Source organism: Danio rerio, chromosome 6 (genome assembly GCF_049306965.1).
Source record: "Danio rerio strain Tuebingen ecotype United States chromosome 6, GRCz12tu, whole genome shotgun sequence".
Classification (NCBI taxonomy): domain Eukaryota; kingdom Metazoa; phylum Chordata; class Actinopteri; order Cypriniformes; family Danionidae; genus Danio; species Danio rerio.
The window spans coordinates 30,343,489-30,366,354 of NC_133181.1; the positions used below are offsets into that span (position 1 = coordinate 30,343,489).

Below are 22,866 nucleotides of genomic sequence, written 5' to 3' on the forward strand. Positions count from 1 at the left end.
ATATATGTATATATATATATATATGTATATATGTATATATATATATATATATATATATATATATATATATATATATATATATATATATATATATATATATATATATATATATATATATGAGCAGTATCACACAAGTAGCAGTGCGATGTGGCTGTATATCCGCATAATCACCACCAGTAACAATATACAGCCACATTGCAATGCTACGAATATGATATACACATTCTGTTGTTACTGCAGCTTTCGTAAGCACAGTTGAAACCGTTGCTACTTTACCAACATCACATTAAAGCTACTATTTGAATGTTTTTCTAGCATTATGTTTAAAGTGATGACAAACAGGTAATTTTTGGTCACATTTTAATATTATAAGGATGAACTGCATGAAATGTTATCAGTCTATACAGAGATTCCTCAATATTTATCTGTTGCAATTGGGAGATTACAATAATTAACCATGAAAAAGCCAAACCAGAGCGAACACTATCAGTTTTTGTGGTATAAACACAGCAATACAAAATACAAAAAGTGAGAGATCGACTTAGAATGTCACTTATCTGATTTATAATGATTTGTTCTGTTGTAGTTTGAAATTTACGTTTTTCTTACCTTATTATCTTATTATGCTTTATGTTTCTTTCTTACCTGGGGGAGTATTATGCGTCTCTGTTGCCATCTTATGGTGGAATGTCAACCATCGCTTTTTCTTTGGTCTACTCAGACAGGCACTTTATAAATGAACTGCATAGCTGCAATCTAAACAACTATATTCTCGACTAATAAAAGCCCAAAAGTACATTATGTTATCCAACAACAACAGTATTTGTCAAACTGTAGAGTGTCCTCTTTTGTCATTTTGACCACTCATCAATACTTCTAAACATGTATTACACAAGGTGATGAAAACCTACCTAATGTCAAACAAGTGCACGTTTTTCAACATTTTGGTGTTTTGTATAAATTGCAGTGAACACAATACAGCATAAATAGTGTATTACAGTACATCTTAAGTGCACATGTGTATTCAGGAAGAAACAAAACAGCTCAGAATTGATTGTGAAGTTTTTAGAACTATTAAATAGAACTTTCAATACTAAGGAACTTTCTGTTGTTATTCACAGTGAATAACGTAGCCAACTAAAATAAAAAATAAAAAATTTCATCACTTCTTCATTGCATAAACTTATGAAATTCCTTTTTTGCCTTTATTGGAATGACTAGATTGCCTATTAAGCATACCTTGCCAAACAATGACTTAGTGTTTCTGTATAAAATGTTCAGGTTACTGACAGGGTACTGACAAAGCCATGCTCTCTAACAGTTTTGTCTCTTCATTCCCACAGCTGTTTCGACGTGTGGCAGCTGCCCTTCCAGGAATGGAGAGCATGCAGGAGACAAGCAAAGAAGGCAGTATCCTTTCAAAAACCAAAACAATTTACCAAATCAGATCAGGCAATGTGCTCTCGAGTTACTCTGCTTCAATCTGCTTTACATTCAACAGCATATAAATCAGCAAGAACTGACCTTAATGTTTTCCCTGTGGCCGCAACTATTTTTGTCTAATGAACTCAAGTACGACTTAACCAAGACCAGAAACATATACAGTTGAAGTCAGAATTATTAGCCCCCCTGAATTATTAGGCTCCCGGTTTATTTTTTTTTTCCCCCAACTTCTGTTTAACGGAGAGAAGATTTTTTTCAACATATTTCTGAACATAATAGTTTTATTAACTCATTTCTAATAGCTGATCTATTTTATCTTTGCCATGATGACAGTAAATAATATTTGACTAAATATTTTTCAAGACACTTCTATACAGCTTAAAGTTAGGTTAGGCATGTTATGTTAACTAGGCAAGTTATTGTAAAACGATGGTTGGTTCTGTAGACTATTGAAAAAAATAGCTTAAAGGGATTAATAATTTTGACCTTAAAATGGCTTTTAAAAAATTTAAAACTGCTTTTATTCTAGGTGAAATAAAATAAATAACACTTTCACCAGAAGAAATAATATTATCAGACATATTGTGAACATTTCCTTGCTCTGTTAAACATCATTTGGGAAATATAAAAAAAAAATCAAAGGGGGGCTAATAATTCTGGCTTCAACTGTATATTAAAACCATGGTGATATATTATATTACAATATAAGAACAAATACCAAACAAGAATGTCAGAATTTTAGTGAAATATTGTATTGTAATAAGTGGAAGAGCTTAAGTCAAATGCAGTTACCATCAGACTGTACCTGTTAACTAAGCCAAACCTTTCAGGATAATCTACATTTTGAATCTGCATAAATAAAAAATTACATGAAGTTAACCCCAAAATATATGAAAGACACATTGCAAATTATAATTTTGAGAACAGACATGAGCAAACTGTCAATACTAGATATCAAAATGGACATTCTAGGTTGACTCATTTGTATATACAGAATAACGAAGCATCACCTAAATGTTTACTGCCAAGTTGCTCTTACCATGAAACATATTTTGTTGGAATGTGGAAGTTTGAAATCCAGTAGACAACATTTTTATAAGCAGAGTATTTTCATGGACATTTTTAAAAAGGTACCACCAGGAAGAATCTTAAGTTGTTTATAACATTCATTCAAAATGACCCTCTTTAAAAACTGGGTGTCACAAAGTACATGACAGAGATGCTAAATATAATGTTTGTAAAACTACTATCGAGCTATCAAACTTGAGAGAGGGAGCACTTCACAGCCACACAAACAGCAAGAACTTCAGTTTTGTTTGTTTGTTGTTGTTGTTGTTGTTGTTGTTGTTGTTGTTGTTGTTGTTGTTGTTGTTGTTGTTGTTTTTCAAATCTGGGGTAAATTATCCTGACTATTATAGTTGTGCAAAAATTCTATAAAAGCTAAAAGCATTTTAATGTTATGGTTTAATTTTTCACCTTTTTCATATTTTATTATTAATAAATAAGCACAACAGCAGCTTGTTTTGACATTGATTAGATGTCATGGAAATTAAGCATGTTAGTCCATGAAAGTCTGGGAATTTGATATTTGTCTTAAAGTGGAAACCCTGAAGCAGGAATGTGTCTCCCTTGATTATCTGTTATACTATTGTCCAAAACACATATTAATACCAGGTGTAAACTGGTCTTTGATATCAAGAACCAATTATGTCTTTCATTTGCTATTAAAAATTAGCCTACTCACTTTCTTTTGTCAAACCAAATAATATATAATGTTATAATAAGTAGTATTTAGCATTGTTTTTCCCATTTCTGTTTGTGACCCTACCCAAAGACAGCTACCACACATAGACTTTGCAATGCACAGGCAGATGACAGGCAGCATGAGGGTTTCAGCTCTGCTGTATTGCAGGAGATTTCCATCATCCCTCAGGATGTGCAGCTCTGGCTCATATCAGTCGAGTCAAAGCCTAGATACTGGCACAAGGTCAGCCCATGTCAGAGAACAGTTAATTGACATCCAGTGTGTCAAAGACTTGTGTAATTGCTCAGTGACGGACAGCCCTTCTGTCCCTTTTTACTTTCCCTTTGCTTTTGTTAGGACTAATTAGAGTCTCTTATTAGGGTCTCAGTATGAAAGAGCCATGTATGCAGTGAGGAGTAACTTTGAAATAATGTTTCTTATTCGTATTGTATTTCTAATTGGTTGTAAAAATATCTTTGCGTCATTAAATGTACTTGAGAAGCAAAATTCTGTGACATAATTGAATCATACGTATTATTCATTTGATTTGACCAATAAAATGCTACAAATAATAAAAAATAGTTATTTGTGTTATGTAACTGAAAAAAAAATGCATTTGTATTAAGGTTTACTTGATTATCCATATATAAATTATTTAGAAAACTGCTTAGTTGTAATTGTATTACATTGAATTACATTTTGATATAACATTAAAAACTGTCAGAATTTTTTAGCAATATAAAAATAAATAAATAAATAAGTGAATAAAAATATAATCAGTAACAATATAAAATAAATAAAATTAAGAAGAATAAAACTTGAGAAGCAGAATTCTGTGACATATTTAGATTATTTAGCTTATTCAATTTACTTATGCCAAATGTATGTGGGGGAAACTGGAGCACCCAGAGGAAACCCAAGCCAACATGGGGAGAACATGCAGACTCCACACAGAAATGCCAACTGACCCACCCGGGACCAGCGATCTTCTTGCTGTAAAGTGATCATGCTACCCATTGCGCCACTGTGACACCCTAATTTGACAAATTTGCTAATAATTTTACAAATTATGCTATTTACTGGTTTGTATAATGTACATGTAAAATAGCCTTTATATCATTATTGAGATTTATTTTATATATTTGTTTAGAAAATATAAATCTATAAATGATAAATCAAGATAAATATAAAATAAGATAAATAATATATTTTATAGATGTCTGCAACTAATGACAAATTCTATATATTTTTCATGCTTTTCCCTTATTCAGTATGAGCTCCATATTCTCTTATGTAATAAAATAACTGCGTTGACATTTTTCTATTGTTTTGTGCTTTAGCTCTAAACTTTAAACCATGGCCCAAAACTAATTCTATTTATTTTCAACAAATTATTGTTATTAGAAAGTGAGTGAGAAATTCACTTATGTTGCACAATAACAGTGTTGACAAATAATCAACCGATTATTGTTGTATCCTAGAGTAGAATAATGGCATGCCTCAATACTTTCCAGAATTTCTAACTGAAGCATTAAAATAACTTGAACCACTGCATTAAGTGCTTTAAAGATTCCTTTGCCTTTTTATAACCAGTGTAAATGAGTTGACCAGAATATAGGGACAGACACTAAATATATTTTTATCTGAAATTACAAATAGCACAAAAGATAGATGTGTCATGCAAATGTTTATTTGTATTAATAGATTTAACACACAACAGAGATGAAAATTAGATTTTATTTATTTTGTGATAATTATAGATGGATGTATGATTCAGAAGTAAAGTAGGAGTACATTTTCAACCAGGGTATTTGAGGGGTCTTAAAAGGTCTTTAAATGTCTTTAATTTTCACCTGTACCACATGTCTTTAGACTGTGGGGGAGAACAGAGCACCCGAAGGAAACCCATGCAAACACGGGGAGAACATGCAAAACTTCACACAGAAATGCCAACTGACCCAGCCGGGGCTCGAACCAGCAACTTTCTTGCTGTGAGGCAATTGCGCCACTGTGCCTTAAATTTAAAAAATCAAATTTTCTGCCTTAAAAAGTCTTAAATCTACTAAAATATTGTGTTTTAGGTCTTAATTAATTTTTAACGGGTTTTAATTTTCCTATGTCCATGTAAAGCTATACTCAATTGGGCAAACACCCATCTAATCACTAACAACATATTTCAATAAAAGTTTTAAGAAACATTTATGTATTAACTCTATTCACTTATTTTTATGGTTTAATTATCTTTCTTACAATATCATTTGTTTTTAATGTTTTTTTTTTTAAGGTTTTAACTTGGCCATTACAAACATCTTTAGCGTTTAGCTTTGTTTAAGTCTGAAATTTTATTTATTATGCTCTTAAAAAGGACTTTAAAAGTCTTAAATTTGACATGATAATACCCGTAGAAACCGTGTCAACCCTAATTTCACATACAACCATTCATTTTAGGAATAACTTGATATGATCTGTGTTGTTATTCAAAACTCAGATTTTTTAATACTTGTATCATATTTTTTACATCAGGCTTTTGTAACTAATAGTGTGCATTCTCTTTTATTTCATATCACAAGATTAAAGGTTTATGGTGATTAATTTAATGCTTAAAAATCTTCTTTTTAGCTTTAACTGCTTGATTCTTGGCAAATAAGCTACAGTAGTTACATCTGTCCAGACCTGTAGGAGTTGCTTTTATGCATCTCGTTTTCTGGCAGGTTAAATTCTCATTTATTAAGGTGAGGTTTTGAAAGGTAATATACTTTTCGATTACTCATTCGTGTCATTTCCACCATGAAATTCAAATATTGGCCTTGTTCCACTCTGAGGCTAATTTATTTCTCTCTCATTACATTTTCTGCCACTGTCACTTGTTATTAGTGGCAGTGAAAAGCCTATTGCTATGGTAACAAGCTTCTTTTCGTTGTCTGAATGTGTATGTTGGCAGCAGAATAGGATACATTTTCTATCCAGTAAGTTTGAATGGGATGAGGTGTCCTCTTTCTGTTTGTTGTGTGTGTCTGATGCAGGCTAAGGTTATTGTGTGTTTTCTGCTTTGGGTGTATGTTTGCATGTGTTCTGTCATTATAATACAGGTCCATGCCTATGGTGAAAATTACAGCGCTGACTAGTGAGTAGCAACACACACAGAGAAAGGAAGAGAATACAGTGTAGGCATCAAATTGCGGTCCACAGTGAATGCATTTAACCCAGCAGTACTCAATTATTTTGGATGTTTGACAAGTCTGTTAAAAAAAAAAAATTTTTTGTTGTTGTTCAATTCTGCTTTAAGGACAGAAACATTTTGGGCAGGGTTTTGTATATATTTGTCAAATATCCCACTTTTTTATATTGTTTTCTTTTGGTATGGCACAGGGGTGATAAATTATTCACAGATTTTATAATCAGTAATTAACGAACCCTTTAATTGTGTCACAAAATAACCGTGAAGTCTTTTCTTGTAAATGTTATGTGATGCTCTAAACTTATTGGTGGAAACTTGTTTTGCTCTGTGCTAATTAATTCGCCATAAAACAAAACCTACCATCAAGAAAGTCATTACTACTGAATATGTATTACTTTACTTTCTCCCAAGAGGTTACAGAGCATTGTCTGCAAAACCCAATTAATATGCATACAGTATACCTTCACTGCGCTTTTGGGAAATTAAACACAGTAGAGCCCAGTTTAATTAATGTGCAGAAAGATTAATAATGAGTCTTGAATGCGTTTTGAACACAGTGAATGTATTTTTGGAAAATCCTAAAATAGAGGGAGAGGATGGAATTACCTAAATTTCAGGGGAAAAAAAGTAGCAAAGGAGTTACCTCATTGCTAGTAAATATCATACACTCTCAGAAAAAAAGGTACAATGAGGGTACAATTTTGTTCCTAGAGGGAACAAAATATAAAATTGTACCTTTAAAGGTCCCATATTGGTCCTTAGGGTACAATTTTGTACCCAAATGGCCTATAAAGGTACAAATGTCCAGATTTAGGTTTGGAAGGTACATTTTTGTACCTTTTATAGCACATTTGGATACAAAATTGTACCGTAAAGGACCAATTTGGCACCTTTAAAGGTACAATTATATATTTTGTTTCCCTATAGGAACAAAATTGTACCCTCAGCTCATGATAAGATCAAGACACTATATAACACTAATTTAAATGTATTAATACTAAACATTAATACTAAAATACATAATTTAAAAATATAATAAATAAATAAATTGATTGAATTAAGTATTTTAATAATTTAATTTTTTTCATGTATTTAAATTACATTTTTTCTCAAAAATGTTAATAATTTAATTTATAATTGAATGTAATTTTAATCATTAAAATTTAATACTGGTCGTAAATACGTAAATACTGGTCTTTGCTTACTGTTTAAGACCCTATAGTTTATGGGATGTAGAATAAGAACCATGCAGTGACAGCATCTTCATACAGGTGGTGACGTTGCTGTCTCTTTAAGAATTTGGCTTGTTGAGACGTTATAGTAGTGTTTGTTACTGAGGCGGTCCGTCGAGTATGCTGGCTGTTTACACAGAACTTCGCACGCTTTTCAAAGAAAAGTCTATTTTGGAGTCCACACTTTTCAGGTAAGAATGTATTAAAGATATATTTTCAGTCTCATTTTTACATGTGAAGCCGTGTTCTGTTGATTTTGTCTGACTCTCGGGTCTCGGCTTTCCCCCGCTTTAAGTGCTCCGGGCTGCCTGGTGTACGTTGGCCTGCAGGATGGTGTTTGCTAAGATGTCTGCAGCTTATTAAAGAAGTTAATACAATGTGATATCGAAGTCACCGAGGGACATAACGTTATAGACGGTGAGTACTATATGCTGTTAGTTTTCTCGGTGTAAAAGTTCCCTTTATCGCCTACGTTACGTATTCGCGTCTTATATCTTACGTTACGTTACTGCTTTATTAATAAGTGTTGCCACGGCGGAATATAATAGCAACCCAAATAGCAAAATACACTCGGGCCAGTTGCGGCGGCAGAAGCGAGCCGACGCTGCCGTATCCGTGCACCGGAATCGGGCCGTGAGTAATGTTCGGTGTGGCCCGGAGCTCGCGCGACCAAAGTCTTCATATACCTTGATATAAAACCTTTTGTTATTAATACTGGAAATTTGTAATTATCGATAATGTTTTATATTTTGAGGCCATTTTTCTAGCCACTGTTGACCGCTGAAATGTAATTTTAGACGGTTATATAAGTTACACTGCCATTTTGTGAAGAAAAATCACAATTTTGTCACCGACAAAGCGACTGATTATGTAAACGTGGCTAGTTACAAACGTGGCGTGTGTGTAGGCTTGTTACATATCTTCGTTTCAGTGTCTAAGGCTGCTTTCACACCTGTGAATCGATTCAGTTGTTCCGAAACAGAGATTACAATTGTTACATTGTTGCTCTTTGCTCTTGGAGCAGTTCGCTTTCACACGGCAAAGTTTCTAATCGGACCAAAAGAGCTAAAACAAGTCACGTGCGAGTAAACTCTCCTCACATTGGTCAGAGTGTCAGGGTTTATTTTGCAGAGTCCCGCTAAGCTGTCAGGAGAAGTGGTGGTTTGGTGGTGATTGACAGGGTGCGCGCGCGATGTGTCTGAGGAGAGATGCGGAGGGGAGGGGTGAGAAGGGTGCGCGACGATGCCTATTTGAGGACCTGTAGGGAGACGCGAGATTACCGGGAGATCATCACTCGTTTGCGGGCATCCGGAGACTCGCGAAACTTCCCGCCCCAATCATAATTCTCTCTTCATATAGCCGTATATGCCTATTACATATCCATAAAACACAGTGATACAACCGCGCTCGGATCGGATCGCTTTCTCACTACAATCGAACCGCTCCAGGGTTCGTTTCAATCGAGCCGAGACCACCTCATTCAAGCGATCTCGGAGCGATTACTTTGGCGCGGAACAGAGCGCGATTGCCCTGTTCACATATGCCAATCGAACCGCGCTAACTGGGCAAACGAGATACGTTCCGAAACAAAAGTGTAGGTGTGAAAGCACCCTTAGTTAAATTAATGTTGAGGAGTGTCCACAAACTGTCATGTATTGTTGGTGCTTTACTATCGTTTAACGTTATACTTATGTTAATGTAGAATTATTAACATACCATGTTGTATAAATCGACGTTTTAAGTTATACTTTGTTCTTTAATGTAATAATTTGTCTCATCTGTTCTGAAACTGGTACCTTGAGCTATTTTACCTATTTCATTAATATCTCAAAATAAATAAATAGTTATTGCTTTATCTTATTGCTTTCCAGAAGTTTATGAAGTTTCCAATTGTCTTTCAGGACAAGATTGAACAACAGAATGCAGCCTAACAGCATCAGACCAATGAAGGCATGTCATATGAAAGCATGGCTCAGTACAAGATGTAAGTATGTCTCATTATCTATACCATGGTTTTAATGGCTTACATACTATTTTAAATTTGTAGGTTTTTACTTACAAACAACAATAAATGTACACCCACATGTTTAAAATTATTTTCTAGGTTTTCATCAAAAGATGAGAGATCAACTGAAGAATGCTATGGACCTGACTCTAAGGTACTCTTTCTAAACTTTCTCCACTTGATTAATATTATTAAATTCTAGCTTTGTATGGATTCCTTCATAATTGTTTGTATGCCACATCTTATGTTCCAGGAATTGATTTTACAGCAGCACTTCTCATGTTGCCAGCCTTGTTAAGAGAGACACTTCAACATTTCGTTGTGCTCTGGTGCGTATGTTGTTTTCTGTTTAGTACATGCTGTGATAAATGCATTTTATAATGCTTGATATTCTTTATATTAGGATGACGCAGTGGGTAGTGCTGTCACCTTACAGCAAGAAGGTCGCTGGTTCGAGCCTCGGCTGGGTCAGTTGGCATTTGTGTGAGGAGTTTGCATATTCTTCCAGTGTTCGTGAAGGTTTCCTCCAAGTGCTCCGGTTTCCCCACAAGTATAAAGACATGCGCTATAGCTGAATTTGGTAAGCTTATTTGTCTGTAGTGTATAAATGTGTGTGTGAATAAGTGTGTCTGGATGTTTCGTAATACTGGGTTGCAGCTAGAAAAGCATCTGCTGCATAAAACATATGCTGGTATAAGTTGGTGGTTCATTCCACTGTGGCAACCCCAGATTAATAAAGGGACTAAGCCGAAAAGAAATTGAATGAATGAATGAAATTTATATTAGTCTTTTAATCTGTGATACTTTTTTTTTTTAATCAGTGAATATTAATTATTTTACTTTCTATGCATGTTGATTTTCTCTTCATCAGTGATAGAGTGACTGATATTAATGTAATTATTGCTTTGTCATTTACAGTGAACCATCTTCACCACATCCAACAGTTCAAGTACAGGAGGAGGCCACCGACTGGACAACTACGTTAACAAGACGAATCACGGCAGTCTTCAGAGTTGATGGGATTGCGCTTGGCCGGGCTAATGATGTGGACGAATATACATTTTTGACATATCCATCTTATTAGAAGAACACCTTGATGTTTCTGCAGTGGAATGTTTTAAATGAACGGTGGACGGTGACAAGCCTCGATCTACTCCAGTTACCAGAGTGATCAACCTTGTTTTTTGTTTCTTTACATGCTCTTGGGATAATCACAATCATCAAGTTAATCCAGCACACTGCTATCATTCATGCATAAAGCACATTTTTAAATAACTTGTGCTCCTAATGACTATCAAAGAACATTTTCCAGATATGAGTGCTTTACATGTCATGTTTATCAAAAGCATAAACACATATTGTGTTACAACAAATTACAACTCCACTTGAGGATGATGAGGAGTAATCTACTGATGTTGAGGAAGAGGCTACTGATGTATGGTTTTCTGCACTGTTGAAGCAATTTATAGAGAAAATAAATGAAATGAAATTCAGAGAAAATGTTGATGACAAATTATTTATTATGACCGAGTATTCTGACTAAAGACAAATACTTTGGACTTTATAAAGTGCAGTACTTGATGTAGCCTGTGTAATGTGTTTATAAATCTTAAACAGTATTCTTGTGATCTTTGTATTAAGTGTAGATTATTTAGTTTTTATTCTTATCTAAATTGTTCTTTTTACTGTTTTACATGTCTGCTTTATACTTGCTGTGTAATTTTATTTCTTAACACATTCAGTTGTGATTTGTAATGAAATATTTCTACATTAATAAATAAATAAAAATGGACATCTGTGAACCAAAATATTTTATTTATTTATTTGTGCATGCAGTCACCAAAGGATCAAAATGCCTTGGTCAGTACCCTGAAAATACTATATAATATAAAAAGGTACATTTTTGTACCTTCAGTGTCTAGGGTACAAAATTGTCCCTTAAAGGGTACAAATGTAGAAGGTACAATTTTGTACCTTTAAATAGAGGTACAAATTTGTACCCTTAAGGGTACCACCCCAGTGACGGGCCATTTGTACCCTAAAAGGTACAATTTTGTACCTTTTTTTCTGAGAGTGTAGGTGTGTCCTAATTTTGTATATTACAGTTTCAAGAGTTCACACTTAGCTGATAATTGATTATAAAGCTTGTTTGGCATGCTGTCCCGAGAGAGAGCCCTGAGCTCATAATATCAACGAGCCCTGGGCTCCCTCCCACTTGCAAGGCGAGAGGGGAGTTTGAGCTCAGGTTGATCTTAAGAACTCCCCTGCTGTAGTAACTAATGAACAGATAGTGATTGCTCTTAAGAGATAACTACATACTAGGAGCGTGTCTATGGTGCCGATATGGATTAGTCAATTAATGCCTAGTTTAGACTGCCTGATTTTAGCCCCGATTTTGGCTCTCCGACAGGTTTTGAGAAATCGCCGTCAAATGGCTGAAATCACAGTCAAATCGTTGCTCATGCACGTGAGTGACAATCACACAGTATGAACTTTCAAAGACGCGATCTGAGAGAATCGCAGATGAGTTGCCGATGCCTGTGAGATATTTGGCATGCTAAATATCTGGAGCTGTCGGCGATTCAAATCATGCCGTGTGAATTGAGTTTTGACTGAAAATAACATCAGCCATCGCCTACAGCCAATGAGAGAGCAGCTTTCACTTGTGTGTGCCTGTGTGTATACCTGCTGCAGGCCAGCGGGAGGCTGGGGGAGAAGTTAAAAGCGCTCTTTTTTGGTTTAATTGGACCCACGAAATGGAGGAAAAACTAGTGGAGGTTTGACAGGACTCAGGAGCAACCGTGTCTGTTTGACGTTTCATACAGAAAGAAATTTGTTTATTATCAACGTAGAGGAGAAATGGCTAATTCCCTTTAAACCCAGGTGAGCAAACATGTACATGTTCTACCCCATTAAAGGCTTCTTTCTCATTATGTAGTTAATAACAAAAGATATACTACGTGCTTTTGGCTGTGAGACGTAGTTTGGACGAAGTTGTCGGCGATTCTTCCTATAGTAAAGTCATGCAATGTGAATGTCCCTGTCGCCGATCCATCTTGCAGTGTAAACAAAGCAGCGACGAAACGCTAGCCCAGATAGTCATGCAGTGTGAAAACATCTGTGACATGACTACTTTGAAAATCATGCAGTCTGAACTCGGCATAACTTAAGTTGCATGTTTTTGGATGGTGGGAGGAAACCAGGGAACCCGGGGGAAACCCACGCGGGCATGAGGAGAACGTTTAAACTCCGCACACAAGCGTCGGCTGGCTTGGTAAGGACTACAACCAGTGACGTTCTTGCAGTGAGGCAACAGTGCTAACCACTGGGCCACTGTGCCACCCATCTAGGAAAGGAGGAAAAGTAGGGGTGGAATGGGGGATTCTTCAAATATAGCTGGCTGTCATATGGAACTTAGGGTATTTATAGTGACTTAGGAATGGTCTGATTGGTGAATAATAAATTAAATAATGCAGGACTGGCTGCAAGCAATCATAAGCATGTGATCCTCTCAAAATTAGTTTATAAATAAACTTCACTTTTCTCAGTCGCTTTAGTACATTTCTCAGATCAGAATTAAAATTCTCAAAACTACATGTTCAATCTACATATTATTGTGTCACTTGTGCTCATCAAAAAAGCAGTTTTCTCATTTTTTAAACAAGTTGCAAATGCTTTTATACATCCATGCAAATGATTAAGTGCAATTCTCTGATGTTTCCTACATTATCATTTGCTTATGTCGTTGATCAAAATTTACTAGTTTGGTCTCAGGTGAATATTCTCACCCCCACACAACATTAAATCGTTTGTTCATTGCATTAGTCTTTACATGCAAAATGGCTGAACAAGTTGTCATAATATTTTGTTATAATGCATTTTTCTATACATTTACATTAGACCTTTTTCTAAATCTGTTTACAATTGGTAAGTTTCTCCTAGGTAAATCTTGACTTTTTCTAATGAAGGTGCATCTCAAAGGAGATTGTCCAATGTTCACATTTCTACTTTGCAGGTAATCTATGGTGTTTTACTTTTTGTACACATTGTTTTGAGAAATGCACTTTCTGTTTTACAAATTTCAGTTCTGATCTGAGAAATGTATCAAAGTGACTGAGAAAAACTCTAATATTTAGTCATAAAGCAGTTTTAGACTTTTTGTTCTAAATCTTTTTAGAATTGGTAAATTTCTCGCAGATGAATCTTGGTTTTGTCTAATGAAGGTGCATCTCAAAGAAGATTGTCCTATGTTCACATTTCTACTTTTATTTATTAATAAACTTATTAAATAACTTATTCTCAGTGCTACGTAGTGCTGTATTTTCATTTCTGTATCACAATGACATGACCTGTCAACAAATGACAATACAAACAGCAAAAAAAAAAACAAAAAAAAAAAAAAAAAACAAGAAAAGCCATAGTTTACATCAGAACACCCCTCCAGAGTACAGTTATATTTTGGCTGTCGACAGCAGGACTTTTAATTCTGATGGATGTGACATGTTTATTAACACACAAATTTAGTTTTGAGAGATGAACTAAGGATTTTGAGCAAGAGACTTTTGGCTTTTGCGGATAATCTATGCTGTCTTGCTATTTGCATGCGCTGTCTTGAGAAATGCACACTTGTTTTGCAATTTTCAATTCTGATCTGAGAAATGTACCAAATCAACTGTAACTGTTCCACATTTTCACTACTCTTGTATGGGCTGCTCTAACAATTTAAACATAGAAGTATAAATTCAGATGTGCGCTTATCACTTACTGTTTTGTTTCTACACTGTAAAATATTATATGATTAATTAGTCCTGACAGCCACATTTTTAGGTCATTGCAACTTATTACAGTTAACCATGTTCTAAATTAATTTTTCTATATATTTTTCTTTATTCTAACTTATTTTTATGTAAGCTATGTTATGTAAGCCGTTTTAAGTCAGTTTAACATAATATAAGTTCAATGGACTCATAAGGTTATTTTGATTCAGCTTTAAAATTTAAGGTAACCAGGATTTTTTACAATTATACTTTGAAACAATTCTTGCTGCCTTATTTTTTTAAATTTATTTATTAATTTTTTTGCTGTTGAATCAAAATAATTTTTTGTCATCTCAACTTGCATAAATAAAACATACTAAAATGTTAAGTTAAACTTTGTATAAAATTAAGTTTAAACCTAATTAACTTACAGTTTTTCTCGATTGCTTGGATGTAGTTGTCAACTGACACTCCACATTTTCAAAACGGTTAACACACAGGCCTAAACAGCGGAACTCATGGTCAAAATGACACATTTTGCTTGCAAAAGGCACATATCGTGTCAAAACATTTAACATATGCAACAAAAGCTAGTTTTACCTTCAAACTACACAACTTGCAAACAAGTATATGAGCTCTTTCAATTAATCATTACACAATGGACAACAAAATACAAAATACAGAACTCATATATACAGAAAATGCACCACCATTGCTTGCCGTTGTAGCTTATAGCCAATGGCATTTGTTGTCTCTATTTGGGCTGTCAAATTCGCCTTTTTGCAAAGAATTGGATCAAGTATAAGATGTGCTTTGATTGAATATATATTGAATTCATGATATTTTTCAAACTGTGGCTGAAAACTGAAATACTGTATATAAAAAAACAGACAAAAGTAATAAAATACTGTAAGTATTAGAGAAAACACATGTAAACTAATATACAGTCAAATCTATTGGGAGTAGGACATAGCCATATTGACCTCCTCCATCAATGCTGGCACAGAACAACACAGACCTTCCATCGTTTATATAAGGTTTGCAGAATGATGGCTAATTGAAGATTTGTGTGAAGGAGTGTCAAACCGGTGCTTCAGTGATTTCATACTGATGTTGGTAGTTTTTAATAGTTAGGAATAGATGGATTCTGTTTGGTTACCAAAACTAAAACAATGGAGTTTGGACTGCTTGAATGACATCTGTGTTAACTGTTTGGAAAAATGGTATAGGGAAAATGTGTCAACCCAATGAGAAAATGTTTACACATTTGCAAGACCTGTCCTCTGCTCTGCTGGGATAGTGATAATGAAATGAAGAGGAACCTAGTTTCTTTAACCAGGTCAAAGCAAACTAGAAAAACTGTAATAAGTTATAAATGAGTTAAAGCAACATAAAACATTTTGTTGTCTTGACTTTTTGTCATTACATATTTTACAGTGTAGAAAGTATCCAATTATGTATGTGATCATAGTTACAGGTGTGCTTGAATTTGCCTGGCCATCAGACTCTAAAGTTGAAAGACAAAATAACCTCAACCAATTAGGTGACAATAAGTTTGATGATTTATTTTTTCATTATTAATATTATTTTTATTTATTTATTTATTTTTTTGATAAAACATTACAGTAGCCTAATTGTTGTTGCAATTCCAATTATTTTGTTCCTGTTTAATTTATTTACATTTATTTAATCCAAAACTGAAAATTCTGTTGAATATCTATCTATCTATCTATCTATCTATCTATCTATCTATCTATCTATCTATCTATCTATCTATCTATCTATCTATCTATCTATCTATCTATCTGTCTGTCTGTCTGTCTGTCTGTCTGTCTGTCTGTCTGTCTGTCTGTCTGTCTGTCTGTCTGTCTGTCTGTCTGTCTGTCTGTCTATCTATCTATCTATCTATCTATCTATCTATCTATCTATCATCTATCTATCTATCTATCTATCTATCTATCTATCTATCTATCTATCTATCTATCTATCTATCTATCTGTCCGTCCGTCTGTAACAATTACAAATGAATCTTTTTGATACATCTTCCTTCAACTCAAGTTTCTTCCCTCAAGTACTTCGCAATGTTATGATATCTTCCCTGATCCTGATTGGTCCTGTTTGATTTTATTTGTGTACAATTGAAGCTTATTATGACAGATTTTGTGAAATTAATTAAACAAATCTTTTACGCTGACGTTATTAAACAAACTACGCACGCACAATCCTCAGTAGTAGTTGTACATTAATACAAAAATGAGCGCTGTGAGAGCAGCAGCTGGTCTGACTGAACAAACATGTAGACCTCCCCCAAATAAAAATAAAAAAATTGACAAATCTCTCAGAAACACCACTAGACAGTTCATTCAATGAGATTCTGTTATGTTGCCAATGTCAAGGTAAAGTAAACCCTTCGCAAAACATTCTAGCCTACTGTAGCTGTTTTGTGTTTCCGATAATGAGCACTAGATGGTATGAGTCTACCTTTTTTCTGATGGGGGTACGTCAACTTTCAATAAATGAGTCTTAGCAAAACAGTGATGTTAAATAAGCTTATTTTCTATAGTATAGTATATATATATATTAGGATGTAAAGCCTATCCATACTCTGCACTTAAGTTTACAGCTGTATTTTTGCTCTTGTCTGAAAGGGGTCAGTATTGTCACATTTTCACATTTCTAAATTAACAAATAGAACCAAACAAATAAGACAGTGTGGTGTTATACTTTTAAATTGACATAAAAATAAGTTCAAATATTTTTATATGGACCTTGGCTTTGTATTTTTTGTTAAAGTCTTAGCGAAGAAATTTAGCTGTCAAATTCAATAGCAAACATCTTACAAAACACATTTTTGTTTCTTGTTTAATAAACAGTATGTATAATGGTTTGGCTCGTTTCTTGAAACAGAAATTACATTCTCAAAACAACATGGACAAACCTTTTAACCACGTGGCAATTGTTCTCAATAGAATTGAATTTCTCGTTCATTTCATCAAATTGCAAATGTCTATGTGCATCTTTGCAAATGATTAAGTGCAGATAACATTTAGCACAATTTCCAAGTCAATAGATCTTGTTGATCTAAACTGAGTGTTAATTCTCAGTCTAATTAATGGTTGTTCTCTCCAAAATGTGTCAGCATCATTTCATTGTAAATGTCATTACATGCACAATAGTCTGTTCAATTGTCAAACATAGTCAAGACCATAATACCAAGAAGACCATACAGTAGGTGAGTCCTTGGAACATTTGATTACAATTTATTACAGCTATTTATTATTTTTGCTCTGACATATGGAAGTAACTTTGTGTGTGGTTGATCATTACAATAAAAAAAGGGTTACAATTTCCTTGGCAGTACAAGTGCAATGTGTGACGTCAAACCTTGGAGGCTACTCTTACCCTTAAAATCCTATTTCTTTTTTTCAGTTTTATACACAAGTGTATTCTGTTAGACAAAAACAGTACAGTAACCATTGTCAATGAAGGACTGGGCTACGACTGTAAGGTGGACATGAGGGATATTTTAGTAGTCCTTTGCCATAATGACAAAACATCTAAACATTTTGACTTGCAGTGCTTACACAATGCTAAAGGGACGAAACATTTGGGGGGCACTGACTGTTTACATGAGAAGGAAATTTAGTTTTGACACATGAGTAAACTGTTTAGGGCAAGGTATATGAGCTTTTGCAAGTTAGCTATAGTGTTGTGCTAAACTGTAACACTGTTTTGCCAAATGATCTTAGAGTTTTGAGAATGTAATTTCTGTTTTAAGAAGTGAGTCAAACCAATGGAGAAAAGCTGTAACATAAGTCATTTACTTGCTAAAATATAAATTCTGTCTGTTCAATTAACATAAAAAAATAGTCAACTCTTTTTGAATTTCACAAAAACAACATACAGTGCATCATCAATATGTCTTGAGATAAAGATTTGACATGATATGTAGTACGCAAAAATTCAACTATTACCACAATATTTGAAGGAGATTATCAAAGTATATTATTAAGCAAATTATCAGCATTATGAAAGGTCAAGTGCTAGCCTAATATTATTAGTTCTGCAATGACCTTTTAGACAGTGTGTTTGATACCCGCTGATAATCCTATTTAAACTGTGACATAATCTGTGAGCAAATGCTAAAGTAATTAGGTTGTTATCAGATGTAAAAGACAGGCTTAACTTCAGATTTCACCTTTTCCATCAGGTGAAGAACTTTATCAGGTTTAGAAGAAAAGTATCTGCTGTCTTTTAGTCATTTTATCATTGTTAATACTTTCATTATACAAATTATAAATAGTATTTTTATTCAGTACCTAATAATGTAGATCCAATTATTCGGTTATATAGATGTAGCTAGTGTGTCCATGTTTCAAGATGGACATCTTTGTGCTTAAGAGATTTATATTTGATTCACTGAAGTTATAAAATCACTAATAGGAATGTTTTGATTAATTATTTTAATGAAATATTGGGCTATAGATCAAATTTAGAATGAAATACTGTGCTATAAAATGAGAAAATATATTTTTAAAAGGTTCATCATCAATACTTATTGAAATTAAAATCATCTTTCAAAAATGTATTTTATTCAGAGCAAGAAAAAAAAAGCTTCTAGGTTTTTTACTCTCTTCAACTAATGTCAACCTTGAATGAATAAAACAGTTTTATTTAAATTGAGGCAGATCAAATTGAGATTACATTTTAGCTTTTCAAATTGAATGAGCTAAAACCATGTCTTGAATTTGTAAACAACATCCTATTGTATAGCTGAGGTAGAAATTCTAAGCAGGTCAGGACTGTTATAATTTTTAAACTGAATGTACTATTTTATTGCACCATTATATTATTATATACATACATATTATATACACATACAGTTGAAGTCAGAATTGTTAGCCCCCCTTTGATTTTTGTTTTACTTTTTTAAACATTTCCCAAATGATAAAAGAGCAAGGAAATTTTTACAGTATGTCTGATAATATTTTTTCTTCTGGAGAAATCTTTTTTGTTTTATATCGGCTAGAATAAAAGCAATTTAAAATTTTAAGGTAAAAATTATTAGGGCCTTTTAAGCTATATATATTTTCGATCATCTACAGAACAAGCCATCATTATACAATAACTTGCCTAATTATCCTAACCTACCTGGTTAACCTAATTAACCTAGTGAAGCCTTTAAATGTCACTTTAAGCTGTATAGAAGTGTCTTAAAAAGTATCTAGTATAAAATACTATTTATTGTCATTGTGGCAAAGATAAAAAAAAATCAGTTATTAGAAGTAAGTTGTTAAAAGTATTATGCTTAGAAATGTCTTCCCAAAATCTTCTCTCCGTTAAAAAGAAATTGATGGAAAAAATAAACAGGGGGGCTAATAATTCTGGCTTCAACTGTATATATAGAGATTAAATCCTTTCCTCTGGAAGCTTTCCACTTAATTAAGTAATATTACTTAATATTTAAGACAATATGTAATATTTAAGCTTATTTCAACTACCTTATTCCATAATCCATTTAAAGTAAATTTAGTGTTTCCAAATTATGATATTTTTTTAATTGACAACAATTCTTCCAACCATTTTTTTTATTTATTTGTTTAAAAATAAACCATATATGAACAAATATTACTCTATACCACAATATGCACAGGTATGCAGTTCTACTTTGAATTTATTCTTCCATAATTGGGCAAATTCAGTGATATAAATTGTCTAATTACGTGCTATGCTGTTGAATTATTCAATGTGTGTTGCATGTACAGAAGTTTTTATTCCTTAACAGCTTCTTCAGTGATCGACATTAAATTGGACAAACCACAGGAGCCTCCAACCACTGAAGGCGGATGTTCCTGTTAATAACTCACATTTGAACAGCATCATCTACACACCACGTGCTTGTTGTGTTGCTTCCTCTTGGTTTGCTTACAGTTGTGTTTTCAAATTGGATATTTGGCCTTCCCATCTGACTTTGAGTAGATCTGGGTGGAATCAGTGTTACATCGCTTGCAAATGTAAAATAGTATACTTTAGTAACAAAATTGCCAAAAATCCTAAAAATTCGAAAAGTGAAGGGCAAAAATCCACAAAAACGTCGACTATGTCCAACGTGTATACTTTTTAAAAATGTTGAAAGGTAGATTCTTTTTCTTTTGTTTTGTATTTTTGTATACAAGGATGAACACTAAACCGATTCTGAAAAGAAAATCGATCATTTAGCCATGAAAGCAGGATTAGATTAAAAGCAAGAGAGCAGTTCAAACCACAAATGACCCACAAAATACAGCAAACTTGCATGATAGCCATGTTTTTAAAGTATCATCTCAATCCTGCTAGCTACTGTGCACAAGATTACTCAACGCACTTCATTTAATCGATTAATTTTGAAATTTTTTGTTTCAGTTTTATGTGAGTTAAAGTGTCATTTCAGATCTCCCATAATCGCTTTTTAAAAATTGTTTATGCACAGTTCATGTTTTAACTGCACAGCTTATTGAATGTTTACAGCACATTTTTTTAATCTTTTTTCTTTATCGCGCTGAAGGAAAACAGCTTGATAGCAAGGAAGGATGCTCTTTCTTCTGAAGAATGTTATTTTATTCTGTAACTCAATCATTAGGGCATTTATAATGTATCGAAGAGTGTCACAAGACTTTAAAGTCTAAATGAACCAGAAGTTGCTGCAGATTTTAATTCCAGTAAGATGAAATATTCTCTGAATATTTATACACTGAAACTGAATATTGAGTAGGATGCAGGGTTTTATTTTGAGCTCTTTCTCTTATCTTTCACTTTCAGCAAACTATCGGTTTTAGGGGCGTGGCTAAGCATATTTTGCCCAAGCTGTCAATTTGACATCATCAAAGAAGTACTGCCATTCAAGAGCAGAGGGAAATGGTTAGATTTTGATCAAATGTTTACCAAAACAAACTTGTTTTTTCATTAACTTGCATGGATTAAATGTTAACCTTAAAACTAACAATGTGCGCTAGCAAAATAAACATTGTAAATGTCGATTTCACTTAGGCTTTGAGGTTGACAGAGGAGCAAATCATGCACATTTAAACCTGCTTCTTTCCTATTTAATTAATTGTAATAATTCATTTGCACGCCAGCAATCTCCACACCGATTCATCAAACAGTCCAATTCTGTTGTAAATACATCAGCTGTCGTTTTTGAACAGGCTTTATTACCAGAAATGCAAAGATGGGACATTCCTCCAAAAAAAAAACAACAAAAAAAAACTATAGTTCACTTTTAAGAGTTAGCGTTATGCAGCATTATAGTGTTTGCCTTGTGTAAGGTAACCCCCTCATGTCTACAGCTGCTCCTTGGGGCCGGTAAACTGTAGTGCACTGACCAGGGGGACACACATTGTGTAGTATATCAGTTTAATTCAAATGTATTTCTTGTGAATCCTTAATGCACTTTTTCAAGAAAGAAAGTTGTAAATGTTTCAAAATTGCTGTCAAATGTCTGTCCTTGAAACCACTTTAGAGGTCAACTGTAGCCAACATCTCCGTGAGGGTCACTGTACAGATAAACTCTTTGTAAAGTTGCTTCAGTCATAATGCCAGAAACAAGTCAGAACTTGCTATTTGTGACGTATATGAATGAACACACACAATGTAAGAACCAGAATGATGAAACAGCGATTTCTATGTATTTAGCATTAAGTTGGAATGCAGTGAACCACACTGATACAACATTCGGAAGCTCAAAAGGGAAAATCTAATTCGTCTGTGCTGATTAATTCTCAGAAACACTGGAAGATGTCACTTCGCAAGCTGGATATTTATTGATGACTAATGAGTTTTGTTTACATTTGTTTTTTTCTTCACTTGTTCTCTTCTGAATAGTTGTTTTGATTTTAAAAGGGTGCAATGGACTCGTATCATTAGTGTACCTGTAATACCGGTAGTCATTGTGATGGACATCAGCCTCGGGTGAATGTCTGTGCGTGAGTTGAGTTCTGCTTTTAAAGGGTGCAACTGTTCCCTGTGTATATGTTTTAGCTCAGTGGAGCTAGCCTGATTGATTCAGAGCTCGCTTTACCATTCACACTGTATAGAAATCTAGCATGTCGGTCCAAATCAGTAAAATCAATAAAAGTGTCTTATTACCAAGAAAGTGGATACTGGACATTTCTTAAATTGCATGTTTATTTTTAAAAAGTAAATGCTTGTGGGTTAAAAAAAGAAACATCAAATCAACACATCAGTTTATTTAACATATTAGAAACGCCCCAGGTGTTTCCAGTGGAAAAAGTATACACTATAAATATACTATATTTATAGTATACACTATAATATAATTAATAGTATACTTTTTCTTAAGTTGTACTTAACCATGAAAGTATACTATAAATCACTATTTCAATTGATTTTTAGTATAAAGCAATATAGAGTAGAGCTTCAAAATATTTTATTAGTGTTACATAGTTATTGTAAGTATAAAATAAATTGATTTTTATTTTATTAATAGTGTAATAATTGAAATAGCATTC

At 33.6% G+C, this 22,866-nt stretch overlaps 2 protein-coding genes across 3 annotated transcripts in view; both read left to right on the forward strand.

Moving 5' to 3' along the window:
• The window catches only part of rab6ba (RAB6B, member RAS oncogene family a), a 213,720-nt gene extending 191,230 nt beyond the window's left edge, over positions 1-22,490 (forward strand). For both annotated transcript variants that reach the window (XM_005165932.6, NM_001034179.1), the window contains 2 exon segments: positions 1,344-1,410; positions 20,154-22,490. In XM_005165932.6, coding sequence (XP_005165989.2) covers positions 1,344-1,410; positions 20,154-20,218 — 132 coding nt within the window. In that variant the 3' untranslated portion in view covers positions 20,219-22,490.
• LOC141386287 (uncharacterized) overlaps positions 1-22,866 on the forward strand; it is an 816,166-nt gene that overhangs the window by 181,404 nt on the left and 611,896 nt on the right. The window lies entirely within an intron of this gene.